The 18331-nt window shown below is 45.7% G+C and overlaps 1 protein-coding gene across 11 annotated transcripts in view; it reads left to right on the top strand.

Moving 5' to 3' along the window:
• The first annotated feature begins 638 nt into the window (after nucleotides 1-638).
• RBFOX2 (RNA binding fox-1 homolog 2) overlaps nucleotides 639-18331 on the top strand; it is a 185138-nt gene continuing 167445 nt past the window's right edge. For 2 of the 11 annotated variants that reach the window (XR_011850484.1, XM_072128920.1), the window contains exon 1: nucleotides 647-933. Coding sequence is in view for 10 of the 11 variants with exons in the window: in XM_072128920.1 (XP_071985021.1) it covers nucleotides 889-933 (45 nt within the window). In the remaining variant the exon portion in view is untranslated. Of the gene's footprint in view, nucleotides 934-18331 lie in introns of all 11 variants that reach the window. The other 9 variants (XM_072128922.1, XM_072128921.1, XM_072128928.1 and 6 more) reach the window with 8 other exon arrangements.

Raw genomic sequence — 18331 nt, 5'->3', positions numbered from 1 at the left:
GTGCCTGGATCTATGAGTAATTGTCACTGGTTTATCCAAGCTTGATTTTGATGGTATATTTCCTTTAAACCTCTACACAGCAGTAGCAGCCTTTTCATCATGCCGTCTAAAAACCAGATCGAAACCACTTGTGTATTTAAAGACTTCGTGAAGGCTGCAAGTGTGAAGTTTTACTTCTGTGAGGCAGTCTCTGAAGGGATGTAGAATCACCAGAAGTTGTTTATATTCTTTACCATTAATTCGGGGCTCACCTGCAGCTGTCTGTCAGACAGATTCCTTCCACTACCCTTCCCATGTATTGGTCAAGTCAGGCTAAGTACATCCAAGTTTGACTGCAACAGCTGATAGGGGGAAGGGTGGATGAGCAGCACTTCTTCCCACTTCCCCCCCCCCTCCCCAAAAAGGCACAGCAGCTGTCAAGAGGTGGGGGCAGGTGTCCCAAGTTAGTATAGTTCAGAAAGGAGTGCTACTTGCTTGACAATCCTGCTGTATAGAAGATCTAACTCTGCAAATAGCAAAGCTCCTGTGCTCCTCCACCCCTTCTTCTTCTTTTACTCCTCCTCCCCTCTGTGCCCCTGTCAAGCATATGCATGGCCAAAGGGGTTTCTCTGTTCAAGCCACCTGTCTCCCTAACCTCCCCCCACTCCCTCCTCTCTTAGCCCAGCTGTCCCATGCACATTTACATTGAGACCAACTTCATACTTCTCTCTGGGAGTTTCTCCTGCAGATTTTGACTCTACTACTAAAAGTTCAGAACATCATTTTATTTCTTTTACTTTGTGCCTCCAGTTTTAAGCATTCGTTTCTGCTAACTAGTTGAATTGTTTAACTGCAAAAGTGGACTCCACACCAAGAGTAATTGCTCACAGAGTGGGCACTGACAGAAGCATGTTTGGCGTATACTGCATGGAGTATCCTTATCCAGTTGTACAGGTAAGTGTTTAGATTGTACCCTTTCTATTAAAGGGTAAAATGTATCTATTTATCTATCTATCTATTTATCATAATTTAATAAACCATTTCAATTACTATTTTTAAAGAAGGAATTTGGCAGCTAATAAAAAATATTAGAATTTTCTGTGTATATTCATGTATTTTACACACCTATTTGGTGCCAAGCAAAGGTTAGAGAGAATGGAACACCATATTCACCATAAACAGTATTCATCCTTTCCTTGTCATTTAAGAAGGCACTTATTTTATGTGGTAGCAACATTAATTTTATCTTAGGACATGTGCTTGCTGTTTTTTCTACAGCTAGTGAACGTCCCCATATATTTCTATAGGTTCATACACACACAGCAGCTTCCATACCTCTTGTGTTTGAGATTCGGTTCTGCCCTCCAATAGCAGTCTATGGGAATGTGAAATAAAGACGGCACACAGGTGTCATTGGTGTGTCATTGGCAACCGGACAACAGATCTGATTTGGCTGCATTCATGTGTGGTGTTTTTGTTGTTTTTTAAAATGCATATAAAACACATCATAGAAGAGCATGTGTGTTTTTATCAAAACGCAATGAAAATGTGACAAATTTTTTGCGGACATTTAAAAAAATGTAGAAGCCATATGGGAGTAAAAAATAGAAAATAAAGTATACTAAGAAAATGCAAACAAAAAGGATCCATTTTTAACAGCGCACAACAGACATGCCTGTGAGAATAAGCCATTAAGTTGTCAATACAACTACATTGATTGACTATGTTGCTTTTATGAGGATTTGTAAAATTATTATACCTATTCAACATTCCTACTGTAGTCTCACCAAATCTTTCCTTTTACTTCAAATTATTATAATATACTGTTAAAATTAACGTATTTGATTTATTTGACATATTCTACATTTTGCTATTTGTTAGTGTTCTGTATTAATACAACAAATATTGATTGATTGTACCTTCTGTGTGATGGGTTACAGTGACTTCTCAGTGACTGGTTTGATGGTAACTCAACCCCACAGAATGCCTTGGGGAATGTGTACACTGCTGTATAGCTATGGTTTGAGCAAGTTGCCCTTGAAAACTGTCCTCTGTAAGAAAGAACACTTACATGTAATGAAAAGTACATGGCGCTCCGTAGGGATATAGACAGCCATGTGAACTGCTATATTCCAATAGTGTGATCTATGGTCCAGTGGGTACTTGGGATAGTATTATGGAGTACCCAGGTTTCATGATGAAGTGCTTCCATAAAGATAGGTAGTTATCATCTTCCTGTCAGCTTCTGGTTTTTACATTCACCCATACTATGGCCCGCATTTCTCAAAGCATTTGCGCCAGTTTTCTGTCTAACTATGCACTGTAAAGAACGTGCAAACTGCTTGCACATGTGTTTATAAAGTGCCTTCCAACACATTTATAACCATTTTTTGCCCCTGTTTGAACAAATGGGACGTGGCCTCTAAAAGGGCATGGGCATGGCCTGGTAAGAAATAGTCTGTCCGTCAAAAAATGAGGATGCGCTACATTGTTTAACCCCTTCTGGTCTAAGCCACTTTAGGACCTTAGGACCAGGCCTGATTTTTAAAATTTGCCCTGTGTCATTATAAGAGGTTATACCTTTGTAAAGCTTAAACATATCCAAGAGATTTTAAGACTGTTTTCTCGTACATTGTATTTCAAAGTAATAGAAGCATTTTGATGATATGTTTTGTGTTTAGACATGAAAAAAATGGAAATTTGGCAAAAGTATCTAAAAATTATTCATTTTCAAAGTTAAAAATTTTCTACTTTTCAGGCAGATAGATATAAAGTTACTTGAGTGCTATGACTAATATTTCCAAAATGTCTGCTTTATATTGGTGTGGCTTTTCTAGGTTGTTAGGTGATTCAGAATTGTGGGTGCAATTTTTCTAAGTTGAGAGGCCTAATTAGCAGTATAAAAAGATGTTTCACAGGGGTTAAAACAAAATGGAGTTGTAATTTACAAGCTGTAATTTTTTTAGGCTTTTCTTTAACCCTACGGCGCAGAGGTATAAGGGATGTATGAAGAGGGCTCACGGGCTGAGTCCTCTTCATACAGAGGTGGGGGTTGTTGCATATTGCAGCAAACCTCCACCGCTAATAACCGATCGCGGCTATTAACCCTTTCAACGCCACCGGCAAAGTCGAGGGCGGCGTTTAAAAGACGACGGCGCGCGGGCGCTGCCATCTTTTTTACGATCGCCACGCCCCCGAACGTCATCGGTGGGCGGCGTTCGGTTGCCATGGTAGCCTCGGGTCTTCGTTTGACCCGAGACTATCTGGCATCTGCAGATTCGTTACAATGAGCCAGTGGCTCATTGTAATGAATGTGCTGCAAAAATGCCATATATTGCAATACAGAAGTATTGCAGTATATGGTAGGAGCGATCTGACTATCTAGGGTTAATGTACCCTAGATGGTCTAAAAAATAGTGAAAAAAAAAATTAAAAAAAAAGTTTAAAAAAGAAAAAAAATTTATAAAATATTAAAAGTTCAAATCACCCCCCTTTCCCTAAACGGATATAAAACATAATAAACAGTAAAAGAGTAAAAGAGTGAAAGTCGTAAAAACTGAGCCCACAAGAACGTGGCGGTTTTTTTTCAATTTTTCCACATTTGGAATTTTTTTCAGCTTCGCAGTACACGGCATGTTAAAATAAATAACATTACGGGAAAGTAAAATTTGTTACGCACAAAATAAGCCCTCACACAGGTCTGTACACGTAAAAATGATGGATTATGGATTTTTGAAGTTGGAGAGCGAGAAATGAGCCGAAAAACCCTGCGTCCTTAAGGGGTTAAAATTTGGACATATTGGGGATTATTTATTTTGTGGATGAAATCCACATTTCAGATACATCAGTTACAAGGGGTTCAATAGCTAATAATCAGATTTTATTAAATCTCTTTCTTGGTGGTGGTTAAAAAAATCATTAATTCTTGTTTATGGTTTATATATTTTTTTTTTTCTTCGGCATTCACCATACCATAAAAATAATTGTCTTTCCTTTATTCTATCAGTCATCAGGATTACGGCATTACTCCATTTATATAGTTTTTTTATGGTTAACTTGTTTTGCAGAAAATGCATTTTGTGAGAAATTTGCTTGTTTTTGCATATCCATGTATCAACGGGCCTGAGGGTGGTGGCACACGGGGCGGTCCACGGCCCAATCGCATCAGCGTTTCTGTGGAAACGCCTGCGATCGGGAACGAGCAGCCAGTGTTTTGCATTAAATTAACGCAAAACACTGGCCGATCGTTCCCGACCGCAGGCGTTTCCATAGAAATGCAAATGCGATTGAGCCACAGCCCGCCCTGGTGGGTGCGTTTTTGTCTGCATTTGCGTTTGTAAACGCAGTCAAAACGCCAAGTGTGCCACCACCCTAACATTTATATTTTTTTGTTTACAGAGCTCTTTTGGAGCTTATTTTTCGTGGAACATGATACTTTTTCTTGCTATCATGTCAGGGTAAATGTTACTTCTTGATCACTTTTTATGTGCTTTTTATGAGATCAGATTCTTCAGCCCCGCCCAGGGGGCGAATTGACTACTCACACAGAACATGTCATTCTAAGGTAATATATAAGTTATCTTTTGTTCTGTAAAACCGATTTTACTGACAAAAAATGTTTAGCAGTGTATGTGCAATGCTTTAGGGGGACAGGGGGGGAGGTAAAAAGTGGTCTCCTGCTGACAAGTTGCCTTTAAAAGTAGAACACAACATTCTTATACTGCGACAGATTCCTCGTTGCAATTATGAGTCTGGCACTGCACTAGACTAGTGTTGTAGAGCTCTGCACTGTCGGAGACTGCAATATATTACTGAATTGTGTTTTGAGTTTTTCATAGTTCATTCAGAATTCAGGCTGAGGGTGATGTCAGACGTGCCGATTGGTCTGCGTTTGCGTTTGCCGCACCTACAGGGGCGGGCCGTGGCACGATTGCATTGCCATTTCTATGGTAACGCCTGCGATCGGGAAAGAGCCGCCGATGTTTTGCATTAAATTAACGCATTTGCAAACGCAGACAAAGCGGCAGGTCTGCCATCTCCCTGAGTGTGATGCTACAATCATCTTTCACCTGTGTCAGATTCTCTCTGCTACTTCCTTGAAATCCATGCAGGAAAAACTGACCACAATAATGCCGGTGGCACACGTATCGTTTTGGTCGCGTTTCTGCTGCGTTTTTAAATGCAATGAAAACGTATAAGTTTTTACTAGAGATGAGCGAGCATACTCGTCTGAGTATACTGCTCGGTCGAGTATTACCATACTTGGACCGGCTCGTTGATTGGACGAGTATCTTGCCGGCTCCAGATCGCTAACAGCACATTGTAATGAATGAGGAGTAATATCCTCATATACTGCCATCAGGGCCGGATTAAGGTTGATGGGGGCCCCTGTGCGCAAAATCTGGTGGAGGCCCCCACTGAGTGTAGCGTGCATACACGTCCTCCTTCTCACTTTCCACTATCTCAGCAGTAACACAGCTACACACAGCCGCCTCGCCCCCAGTAACACCGCTACCTACAGCCGCCTCGCCCCCAGTAACACAGCTACACACAGCCGCCTCGCCCCCAGTAACACAGCTACATGCAGCCGCCTCATACCCAGTAACACATCTATATACAGCCACCTCCTCCCCAGTAACACCGCTACACACAGCCGCCTCGCCCCCAGTAACACCGCTACACGCAGCCGCCTCGCCCCCAGTAACACAGATACATACAGCCGCCTCGTCCCCCCAAGTAATACCGCTACACACAGCCGCCTCGCCCCCAGTAACACAGCTACACACAGCCGCCTCGCCCCCAGTAACACCGCTACACACAGCCGCCTCGCCCCCAGTAACACATCTACATACAGCCGCATCACCCCCAGTAACACATCTACATACAGCCGCCTCGTCCCCCCAAGTAATACCGCTACACACAGCCGCCTCGCCCCCAGTAACACCGCTACACACAGCCGCCTCATCCCCAGTAACACCGCTACATACAGCCGCCATACAGACCCATGTATACAGCCATACAGGCCCATGTATACAGCCACACAGGCCCATGTATACAGCCACACAGGCCCATGTATACAGGCACACAGACCCATGTATACAGCCACACAGGCCCATGTATACAGCCACACAGGCCCATGTATACAGCCACAAAGGCCCATGTATACAGCCACAAAGGCCCATGTATACAGCCACACAGGCCCATGTATACAGCCACACAGACCCATGTATACAGCCACAGCAGCCACACAGACCCATGTATACAGCCACACAGACCCATGTATACAGCCACACAGACCCATGTATACAGCCATACAGACCCATGTATACAGCAACACCAGCCATACAGCCCCATGTATACAGCCATACAGCCCCATGTATACAGCCACTTACCCTGTAAGTTGTCTCTTCTCCACGTGGAGTTTGTTGTCACAGCACAGCTCCTCCACTTCCTGCTCTCCTGACATCACAGTTTCCCACAGGTATGAGGGGGAATGGGGGGTGGCGATCGCGGGGGGAAGGGGGGGGCGATCGCGCGCGGGGGGGCGGTTGTATGGCCGCCGATCATAGGGGGAGGGGGCTCGATCGGGGGAGGGCTTGTGTGGTCACTGAGAGCTGTCTCTAGTTGGGAGCAATGCTCTGCAGCCGCGGTGCAGCACATCACTCCATCCAGAGGCTGTCAGCTCACAGCAGCGTTCGGGCAATGTTGCAGAGCTAGCTCTGTGCGAGCTGACTTTTCCTGCCTGTCTGGGGGCGATGCTCTACAGCAGCGCCGCTGGACATCGCTCCCAATCAGTGTCAGACATGCTCAGCTGGTGGGGGCCCCGGGGCTCGAGCCCCGAGAGCCCCGCCTATGATCCGGCCCTGACTGCCATACTGAAGTATGGCATTATATGGTAGGATCGATCAGACAACCTAGGGTTAAAGTACCCTAGGGTGTCTGAAAAATAGCAAAAATTAAAAAAAGTTTTTAAAAAAAATTACAATTAAAAGTGATCAAAAGGTCGTACAGTCCTAAAAATAATATCATTGAAAACATCATCAGAAGTCGCAAAAAATTACACCACCCACAACTCCGTACAACGAAGTATGAAAAAGTTATTAGCGCAAGAAGACGCAAAATTAAAAAAAAAATTTGTACATGAAGTTTTAATTTTTGTAAATGTATGAAAACATTAAAAAAAACTATACAAATTTGGTATCCCTGTAATCGAATTGACTATTCTTCACTTTGCAGGTGTTCGCGCGTGTCTTCCGCTAAGTTAGGAGATGTGCGCGAACATCTGGAATGTGTTCTTCACTTAAATGGTCCTGTGTTCACTGTTTTCAGTTTTTATTCTATTTTTCACTTTGCAGATGTGCGCCCACATCTCCTAACTTATCGGAAGACACGCGCGAACACCTGCAAAGTGAAGAATAGTGTTATTTCAATATGTTCTTACAAGGAAAACATCTGTAATGTGTTACTCTGCACTGTTCTTTTAATCTGTTCTTTCAGTGAAAAAATGCTCGGGTCTCCTATTGACTTTAATGGGGTTCGTTATTCTATACGAGCACTCGAGCATCGGGAAAGTTCGAAACGAATAACGAGCACCCGAGCATTTTAGTGCTCGCTCATCTCTAGTTTTTACCTATGCATTTTTCAAACGTTTCCTTGATGTGTGTTAATTGCATTCAGCTGTGTCTCTTGGAATCTATAAAAACACAGTGATCAGTGATCTTCTTCTCTCTGCTGTTTTTGCATGTAATCACATGCGTTTCTAAACGCAAACTACAAACGCAAAATCGCAACCTCTTTGAAAAATGCAATGAAACGGACCTTAAAAACTCAGACAAAAAAACCCGCAGGGGACAAAAACGCCAAGTTAAGACACTTTAAACAAAAAAAAACATTGAAAAAGCCAAAATGCAAATTTGATGCATTTTTTAAGAATGCAAAATGGCAATGAAAAAAAAAACGTAACACTGGCCTCAGGGTGCAGCCACACGTTCAGTTTTTCAAGCCAAAAGCAGGTGTGGATCATAGTGGGTTGAGGCAAATAATTGAAAGGCGCTGCTCCTCCTACTTTACTTTTACTGTACATTGTGCTGTCAGTTTTTTTTTCACTATGTCACCATGTCACACATGGCGTTTTGAGCCCGTTTTGGTCCGTTTTTAAGCATTCTTTCAAAAAGCACATGCGTTAAAAAACGGATGCGTTAAAAACCACATGCGTTTTTGAAAAACGTATAAGTTATCTTTTGTTCTGTAAAACCGATTTTTCTGACAAAAAATGTTTAGCAGTGTATGTGCAATGCTTTAGGGGGACAGGGGGGGGGGGGTAAAAAGTGGTCTCCTGCTGACAAGTTGCCTTTAAATGTAGAACACAACATTCTTATACTGCGACAGATTCCTCGTTGCAATGATGAGTCTGGCACTGCACTAGACTAGTGTTGTAGAGCTCTGCACTGTCGGAGACTGCAATATATTACTGAATTGTGTTTTGAGTTTTTCATAGTTCATTCAGAATTCAGGCTGAGGGTGATGTCAGACGTGCCGATTTGTCTGCGTTTGCGTTTGCCGCACCTACAGGGGCGGGCCGTGGCACGATTGCATTGCCATTTCTATGGTAACGCCTGCGATCGGGAAAGAGCCGCCGATGTTTTGCATTAAATTAACGCATTTGCAAACGCAGACAAAGCGGCAGGTCTGCCATCTCCCTGAGTGTGATGCTACAATCATCTTTCACCTGTGTCAGATTCTCTCTGCTACTTTCTTGAAATCCATGCAGGAAAAACTGACCACAATAATGCCGGTGGCACACGTATCGTTTTGGTCGCGTTTCTGCTGCGTTTTTAAATGCAATGAAAACGTATAAGTTTTTACTAGAGATGAGCGAGCATACTCGTCTGAGTATACTGCTCGGTCGAGTATTACCATACTTGGACCGGCTCGTTGATTGGACGAGTATCTTGCCGGCTCCAGATCGCTAACAGCACATTGTAATAAATGAGGAGTAATATCCTCATATACTGCCATCAGGGCCGGATTAAGGTTGGTGGGGGCCCCTGGGCGCAATATCTGGTGGAGGCCCCCACTGAGTGTAGCGTGCATACACGTCCTCCTTCTCACTTTCCACTATCTCAGCAGTAACACAGCTACACACAGCCGCCTCGCCCCCAGTAACACCGCTACCTACAGCCGCCTCGCCCCCAGTAACACAGCTACACACAGCCGCCTCGCCCCCAGTAACACAGCTACATGCAGCCGCCTCATACCCAGTAACACATCTACATACAGCCACCTCCTCCCCAGTAACACCGCTACACACAGCCGCCTCGCCCCCAGTAACACAGCTACACACAGCCGCCTCGCCCCCAGTAGCACCGCTACGCACAGCCGCCTCGCCCCCAGTAACACAGATACATACAGCCGCCTCGTCCCCCCAAGTAATACCGCTACACACAGCCGCCTCGCCCCCAGTAACACAGCTACACACAGCCGCCTCGCCCCCAGTAACACCGCTACACACAGCCGCCTCGCCCCCAGTAACACATCTACATACAGTCGCATCACCCCCAGTAACACATCTACATACAGCCGCCTCATCCCCCCAAGTAATACCGCTACACACAGCCGCCTCGCCCCCAGTAACACCGCTACACACAGCCGCCTCATCCCCAGTAACACCGCTACATACAGCCGCCTCGCCCCCAGTAACACCGCTACACACAGCCGCCTCATCCCCAGTAACACCACTACATACAGCCGCCTCGCCCCCCCCCAAGTAATACCGCTACATACAGCCGCCTCGCCCCCCCAAGTAATACATCTATATATATACCCTCACCCCTACCAGACACGCAGTCCCAGGTAACATACACCTCAGCCCGCACAGCCATGCAGTCCCATGTAACGTACACCTCAGCCCGCACAGCCATGCAGTCCCATGTAACGTACACCTCAGCCCGCACAGCCATGCAGTCCCATGTAACGTACACCTCAGCCCGCACAGCCATGCAGTCCCATGTAACGTACACCTCAGCCCGCACAGCCATGCAGTCCGATGTAACGTACCCCTCAGCCCGCACAGCCATGCAGTCCCATGTAACGTACACCTCAGCCCGCACAGTCATGCAGTCTCATGTAACGTAGACCTCAGCCTGCACAGCCATGCAGTCCCATGTATACATGTATACAGCCACACCAGCCATATAGACCCATGTATACAGCCATACAGACCCATGTATACAGCCACACAGACCCATGTATACAGCAATACCAGCCATACAGCCCCATGTATACAGCCACACAGACACATGTATACAGCCACACCAGCCATACAGCCTTATGTATACAGCCATACAGACCCATGTATACAGCAACACCAGCCACACAGACCCATGTATATAGCAACATCAGCCATACAGACCCATGTATACAGCCATACAGACCCATGTATACAGCCATACAGACCCATGTATACAGCCACACAGGCCCATGTATAAAGCCACACAGGCCCATGTATACAGCAACACCAGCCACACAGACCCATGTATACAGCCACACAGGCCCATGTATACAGGCACACAGAACCATGTATACAGCCACACAGGCCCATGTATACAGCCACACAGGCCCATGTATACAGCCACACAGGCTCATGTATACAGCCACACAGGCCCATGTATACAGCCACACAGGCTCATGTATACAGCCACAAAGGCCCATGTATACAGCCACACAGGCCCATGTATACAGCCACACAGACCCATGTATACAGCCACAGCAGCCACACATACCCATGTATACAGCCACACAGACCCATGTATACAGCCACACAGACCCATGTATACAGCCACACAGACCCATGTATACAGCAACACCAGCCATACAGCCCCATGTATACAGCCATACAGCCCCATGTATACAGCCACTTACCCTGTAAGTTGTCTCTTCTCCACGTGGAGTTTGTTGTCACAGCACAGCTCCTCCACTTCCTGCTCTCCTGACATCACAGTTTCCCACAGGTATGAGGGGGAATGGGGGGGTGGCGATCGCGGGGGGAGGGGGGGGGCGATCGCAGGGGGGGGCGGTTGTATGGCCGCCGATCATAGGGGGAGGGGGCTCGATCGGGGGAGGGCTTGTGTGGTCACTGAGAGCTGTCTCTAGTTGGGAGCAATGCTCTGCAGCCGCGGTGCAGCACATCACTCCATCCAGAGGCTGTCAGCTCACAGCAGCGTTCGGGCAATGTTGCAGAGCTAGCTCTGTGCAAGCTGACTTTTCCTGCCTGTCTGGGGGCGATGCTCTACAGCAGCGCCGCTGGCCATCGCTCCCAATCAGTGTCAGACATGCTCAGCTGGTGGGGGCCCCCTGGGGGGGCAAGATGGTGGGGGCCCTGGGGCTCGAGCCCCGGGAGCCCCGCCTATGATCCGGCCCTGACTGCCATACTGAAGTATGGCAGTATATGGTAGGATCGATCAGACAACCTAGGGTTAAAGTACCCTAGGGTGTCTGAAAAATAGCAAAAATTAAAAAAAGTTTTTTAAAAAAATTACAATTAAAAGTGATCAAAAGGTCGTACAGTCCTAAAAATAATATCATTGAAAACATCATCAGAAGTCGCAAAAAATTACACCACCCACAACTCCGTACAACGAAGTATGAAAAAGTTATTAGCGCAAGAAGACGCAAAATTAAAAAAAAAATTGTACATGAGGTTTTAATTTTTGTAAATGTATGAAAACATTAAAAAAACTATACAAATTTGGTATCCCTGTAATCGAATTTACTATTCTTCACTTTGCAGGTACATCTGGAATGTGTTCTTCACTTAAATGGTCCTGTGTTCACTGTTTTCAGTTTTTATTCTATTTTTCACTTTGCAGATGTGCGCGCACATCTCCTAACTTATCGGAAGACACGCGCGAACACCTGCAAAGTGAAGAATAGTGTTATTTCAATATGTTCTTACAAGGAAAACATCTGTAATGTGTTACTCTGCACTGTTCTTTTAATCTGTTCTTTCAGTGAAAAAATGCTCGGGTCTCCTATTCACTTTAATGGGGTTCGTTATTCTATACGAGCACTCGAGCATCGGGAAAAGTTCGAAACGAATAACGAGCACCCGAGCATTTTAGTGCTCGCTCATCTCTAGTTTTTACCTATGCATTTTTCAAACGTTTGCTTGATGTGTGTTAATTGCATTCAGCTGTGTCTCTTGGAATCTGTAAAAACACAGTGATCAGTGATCTTCTTCTCTCTGCTGTTTTTGCATGTAATCACATGCGTTTCTAAACGCAAACTACAAACGCATGGGTTTTCAAAATCGCAACCTCTTTGAAAAATGCAATGAAACGGACCTTAAAAACTCAGACAAAAAAACCCGCAGGGGACAAAAACGCCAAGTTAAGACACTTTAAACAAAAAAAAACATTGAAAAAGCCAAAATACAAATTTGATGCATTTTTTAAAAATGCAAAATGGCAATGAAAAAAAAACGTAACACTGGCCTCAGGGTGCAGCCACACGTTCAGTTTTTCAAGCCAAAAGCAGGTGTGGATCATAGTGGGTTGAGGCAAATAATTGAAAGGCGCTGCTCCTCCTACTTTACTTTTACTGTACATTGTGCTGTCAGTTTTTTTTTTCACTATGTCACCATGTCACACATGGCGTTTTGAGCCTGTTTTGGTCCGTTTTTAAGCATTCTTTCAAAAAGCACATGCGTTAAAAAACGGATGCGTTAAAAACCACATGCGTTTTTGAAAAACGTATGCGGTTTTTTGAAAACTCATCCGTTTTTGACAGGTTTGACCAATTATCTTAACTGAAACTGGTCAAAAACGCATGTGTTTTCAAAAAACCCATGCGGTTTTTGAGGGACTGCTTAAAAATGGACCGAAAACAGGTTCAAAACGCCATGTGTGACATCACCCTTACACATAAAGTTTTTAGGCCGTTTTTGGGCCGTTTTTAGTTAGTGCGTTTCAGATCGTAAAAATCGCATATGTTAAAAACGCATACGTTTTTTTTATAAACGCATGCATTTTTGTCTGTTTTTAACTGCACAAATTCGGAAAACCAGACAAAAACGTATGCGTTTTCAAAAAACCCTAAGGGAAAAGTCTCTTTGGGAAGAGTCTGTGGACCCTCTGGACCACCGCAGGAGGTGAAGTTGCTAGCCGCAACCCGGGACCGGAGTCTTAGTGGCACCTGGCCTTCACCAGAGCCCGCCGCAAAGCGGGATGGTCTTGCTGCGGCGGGGTGCCACTAGGTCATTTCATGGGTGCAACTAGGCCCACAGTGGCAGCCAAGGTTGCAATGTAGGAACAGTCCGAACCTGGGGAAACAACAGGAATACAGCGCTGGAAGCAACCTTGGAACTTCGTAGCTGGGACACAGAACAGGAATGCAGGCACGGGCTGGAGTACAGGCACGACGACAGGAACGCAGGAATAGACCGCGGGATGGCGGGACCGCGGGATGGCGGGACCTCGGGATGGTAGGACCTCAGGAACACCACAGGAAACTCTGTTTATTTTGGATCTTTCCAAAGTTGCCAAACTCAGCCTTCTGCCCCAAACACCAGAGGGCAACTTTAAAACCTTAAATGGGAACCCCTTTTTTATTGCAGACAGGGCTGTGGAGTCAATAAGCGAAACACCTCAATTTCCCGAACTTCAACTCCAGGTCCACCAAAATGGTCACTGATACAGACTCCACAACTCTGACTCCTGGTACCTCTAGCTTGAGATGCATATGGTCGTTCCTTCCAGGGGCATTATTCATCTAATCTATAGCAGAGGAGCTTCACTCCTTAGCAGATACACAAAGTGCAGCCACATTCATCTCCACTAAAAGAGAAATAAGGGGAGAACAAGCCATGTCCAGCCAGTCAAGCCATGACTTGTGGTCCACACCCTGCTGACAGTCCAATGAGCATTTCTAAAACTGATGTAACAACGTGACTAATGGAAGCGGGAGGTCCTCTGCTTTGTGTCCTGACTGCTGACACTGGTTGTATGCGTCTAGGTCCAGGCCGAGAGCCCGCACAGTCCTGTCACAGTTCTTCTGCGAGTCCCGATGCCGCTGCATATAACCAGCGCAGAACAGAGTGGCACATGGAGGAAAGAATCTGCAGAGAGTAGAAGAAGAGCGAGGAAAGGAGAGGACTTATTTCTTGTCTGCTTTGGGGGTCTCCAGTATTATTAGTTTTATACTCTTGAGGTCACCAGTGTTATTGTCTGCTCTGGGGGTCTCCAGCAGAACTGGCGCCAGCGCCCAGCATACGCGGGCAAGTGCTCAAGTTCCCAAGGGTGCTAGAGGGGCCCACTCGGGTGGCGAAAAAAATTCGGCCCCCGGATCAGTTGTACCAGCGTTGCTATAAGACACCAATACAAATGATCACCAACCGGCTCCTCTTGTTATCTGCCCCTATTCTGCACTAGTGGGGAGCCCAACATAGAGGCACAAGTCATCTCTCCCCACTCCCTATGCAGTAATCTTGGTTTTGGTAATGTCCCCACGTAATATGTTTAGTTATGGTATAGCTCCTATGTAACAAGTATTGTTACTCTACTGTGTTTATGCACTAAGCATCAGATCATTTAAATATGTTAGACTGGTGTGGGAGGGCACAAAATTTGCTAGTCTGCACCTGTGGAAAGTGGGCACTGGTACTCTTGTTTATCACTACACTTCGTGCCTGGACGGGAGTTTACTGAAAAGGGGGCAACTAAGGCTCTGATGCTCGGCGCATACCGTTCTTAAACCTGGAGTCGGCCCCGGTTTCCAGTATTAGTAGTTTTATGCTCTGGGGGGTCTCCACTACTTTAAGCCTGCTGTGTTGTATCTAGTACCAGGGGCATTGCTAGGGTCACAAAAGATCCGGGGCACGGGCCCTAAGTAGCAAGTTTTCATATTCTCTGTAGCATCCACTCTTACAGCATACCCCCACATGCTTTTGCTGCAAAAATAACAATTCTTTTCATATGCAGCTATAGAAAGAACAAGAGAAATCCCTGTCTCTTATATCCAGTCATTGTGGGCCCAACACTTAAAAGGGTATTCGCTAGTATTTATAACATATGCACAGGATATGTCATTAATACATGATAGGTTGGGTTCCACCTCTGGGGCCCTATCCCCAGCCAGGCAGAATGCAGAATTTTGACCGACTGTAATGCACCTCCTCCAGGAGACGCATCTCTGGATCTCTGAATTTTCCATGCCATGTACTGGGAAGCAGGAGAAATGCAGTGAACTTGGACAAAAAAAAAATGCTTTTTTCTGTTTGCTTCGTTACACGGCTTTTACCAATTGATACCTCCCCTTTATTCTTTGGGTTGGAGAAATGACAGGGAATCCAAATTATATAGGTTTTGTTAGGTTTTAATAAACTTTAGAAAACCTTTTGTACAAAAAAAAAGATTTCTTAATTTTTACATATTCTGACATTAAAAACATTTTCATTCTTTGGCGTTTGGAACTGCATCAGGCAGGGGCATTGCTAGGGTGGTAAAAGATCCGGGGCACGGGCCCCAATGCACATGTATCGAACTTTCAGTAATGCCCACTCCTGTGCATGTGTGGTTGGGCCTATAATTATTGTAACTAACATATACAGCTACAGAAACCACAGGAGAAATCCACACAGACATCTTATGTTCTTCATTGTCCCTACATCTTGGCCCCCTAACAGTGTTATCTTGCTGCTACCCCTAACACTCTACCTCCTTTATTGTAAGGCCCCTTTCACATACATGTATGCTATGGCCAGGCCAGAACTGCTTGGCGGGGGAGGTGGAGGGTTGACCGCTCCTCACATTCTTAAAGATATTTTTTTCTGGTGACACACAAGTGTGCTATATACATATATATATATATATATATATATCTGTGGACCCCCACTAATTTGCCCTCAATGTGACCCTAAACTAAATGATGCCCTGTTTAATCATGCCCACATAAAGGAAGAGTCTGCACACTCCCCACTAAGAAGTCCTCCACAGTGCCCCAATGTCCTCACAACCCCCAGTAATGTCCCCTCTAATGTCTAAAGAGCCCCCTGCAATGTCTAAAGATCCCCCTGTTATGTCTTCCACAACCCCCCTGTGATGTCCAAAGAGCCCCCTGTTATGTCCACAGATACCACTCTAATGTCCCCCACAGCCCCCCTGTAATGTTGAAAGAGCCTCCTCTAATGTTCCCCACAGCCCCCCTGTAGTGTTTCCAGAGGCCACCCTGTAAGGTCCCCCACAGTTTCACAGTAATGTTCCCCCACAGCCCCCCTAATTACCTCACAGGCCCCTGTAATGTCCCGCACAGCCCTCCTGTAATGTCCACAGAGCCCCCTCTAAGGTCCCTCACTAAGAATACCCCCACAGTTCCCAGTAATGCCCCCCCACAGCCCCCTTATTTCCTCACAGGCCCCAGGAGTGTCCCCAGAGCCCCCTATAACGTCCTCCAGAACCCCGACTAAGAAGTCCCCCAGCAGAGCCCTAATAATACTCCCCAGCGCTCCATGTAGCCATCAGCAATGTCAACCACAGGACTAAGTTGCCTAATTGTGCCTCTCTCCTCTCCCCCACTGCATAATAAAAAAAACAAAGCAAAACAAGAAAAAAACACTGCCACTCACCTCGGTCTCCTCAGGCTTGTCGTTGTTCTCTGCAGGACCGAGACGCGGTGACGTCATCACCCGGCGTCCCCTGCTCCCGGCAGCTGTACTGAGCTGCTTGAAGCAGGAGACGCTGTGTGATCACGTCTCCTGCTCCCTGTAGTGGAGAACGGAGCCGGCGGCTCCGTTCACCATTACAGGGTAAAGAGTGGGGAAATCTGTCCGGGCAGCAGGAGAAGTGTCCTGCTGACCCGGGACATTCGGGGCAGCGACGCCCCTGGCATCAGGTGTAATTTTTTGCAGGAGGTGATGACATATACATTGATACCATTTGTGGGACAGTACAACCTTTTCATCACTTTTTATTAACATTTTATGAGTTGCAAAATGGCAAGAAATGGTGTTTTGAGACTGCAATACCTGACATGTTTGTGATTTTTAGTGTATCTTTCTATCAGTTCTAGGGAAAGGGGGTGATTTTTTTTTACTATTTTTAGACTTTAACCCTAGATGGTCTTGCCGATCTTATCATATACTAATATACTACAATATAGCAGTATATGGCATTTTTTAACATGATTTGTTACAATGTTTCACTGGTACATTGTAACAGATCTGCATGAATGACCAATTCTCAGATTTAATAAAGACCTGAGGCTGTCATGTTGCAAGGCGCAATGAACACAGCCAAGATTGTGGAGCATGTCACAGCTTAACCAGTGGCATGTAAAGGGTTAACACTCACGATAGGTGCCAGTATTGATTGATTGATGGGTGTTTGCTGCAATATACACCAAACACTCATTCTGTATGGGGAAGGCTCTGGCCATGAGCTCTCTCCACACAACTTACAATAAATACATACATATTGTACAAACAAACATGTGACGGTGTGACATCGGAATGTGAGCACCGCTGATGTCACAAGAAAAACACTGCTTGCGCAGAAAAGACGGGCAAGAATAGGACCTGCTCTATCTTTTGCAGTCCGCATGTTCATGGTGTGGTGACATATCCTGCACACAGCAGGCATATGTACTGGAGCCCACTGAAAGTAATGGTGCTGTGACTTGATGGTAATTGAAAAAAGAATGAAGCTCACAGTCACATTACACAATGAGGGTCATTTACTAAGGGCCCGATTCGCGTTTTCCCGACGTGTTACCCAAATATTTCCAATTTGCGGCGATTTTCTCTGAATTGCCCCAGGATTTTGGCACATGCGTTTGGATTGTGGCGCATCGGCGCTGGCATGCTTGCAACGGAAATCGGGGGGCGTGGCCGAACGAAAACCCGACGGATTCAGAAAAACCGCGGGACTCGCGCTTACCTTCACTTGGTCCGGCTTGGTGAAGATCAGTGCATTCCCGGGATCTTCAGCGCAGCAGCGACACCTGGTGGACGTCGGAGGAACTATCTTAGTGAATCCCGGCCGGACCCGAATCCACCCGCAGAGAACGTGCTGCTGGATCGAGAATAGACCGCGTAAGTAAATCTGCCCCATTGTGTGCACAAGGCCTTATACACCCTACATTCAAGTTCACTCATAAATATACAGAAACATCTGAATACATGAACACACACATATATAAACTATATACATGGACTACATTATGAGAATCCTCTTATAAGCCACTTACTATGTTTTATGAAGAGGACTGTTAAGTGGTAACTTCTCTGCTGCGTGCTGCAGCAGGCTGGTGGCAGGACTGAGGTAATGGCTGCAGCCTCCCCCCTCACCCTCCGGATTGACAC

Source organism: Engystomops pustulosus, chromosome 10, assembly GCF_040894005.1.
Source record: "Engystomops pustulosus chromosome 10, aEngPut4.maternal, whole genome shotgun sequence".
Lineage (NCBI taxonomy): Eukaryota > Metazoa > Chordata > Amphibia > Anura > Leptodactylidae > Engystomops > Engystomops pustulosus.
Note: the sequence above shows the minus strand (reverse complement) of the source record. Positions and strands in the feature narration are given on the sequence as shown.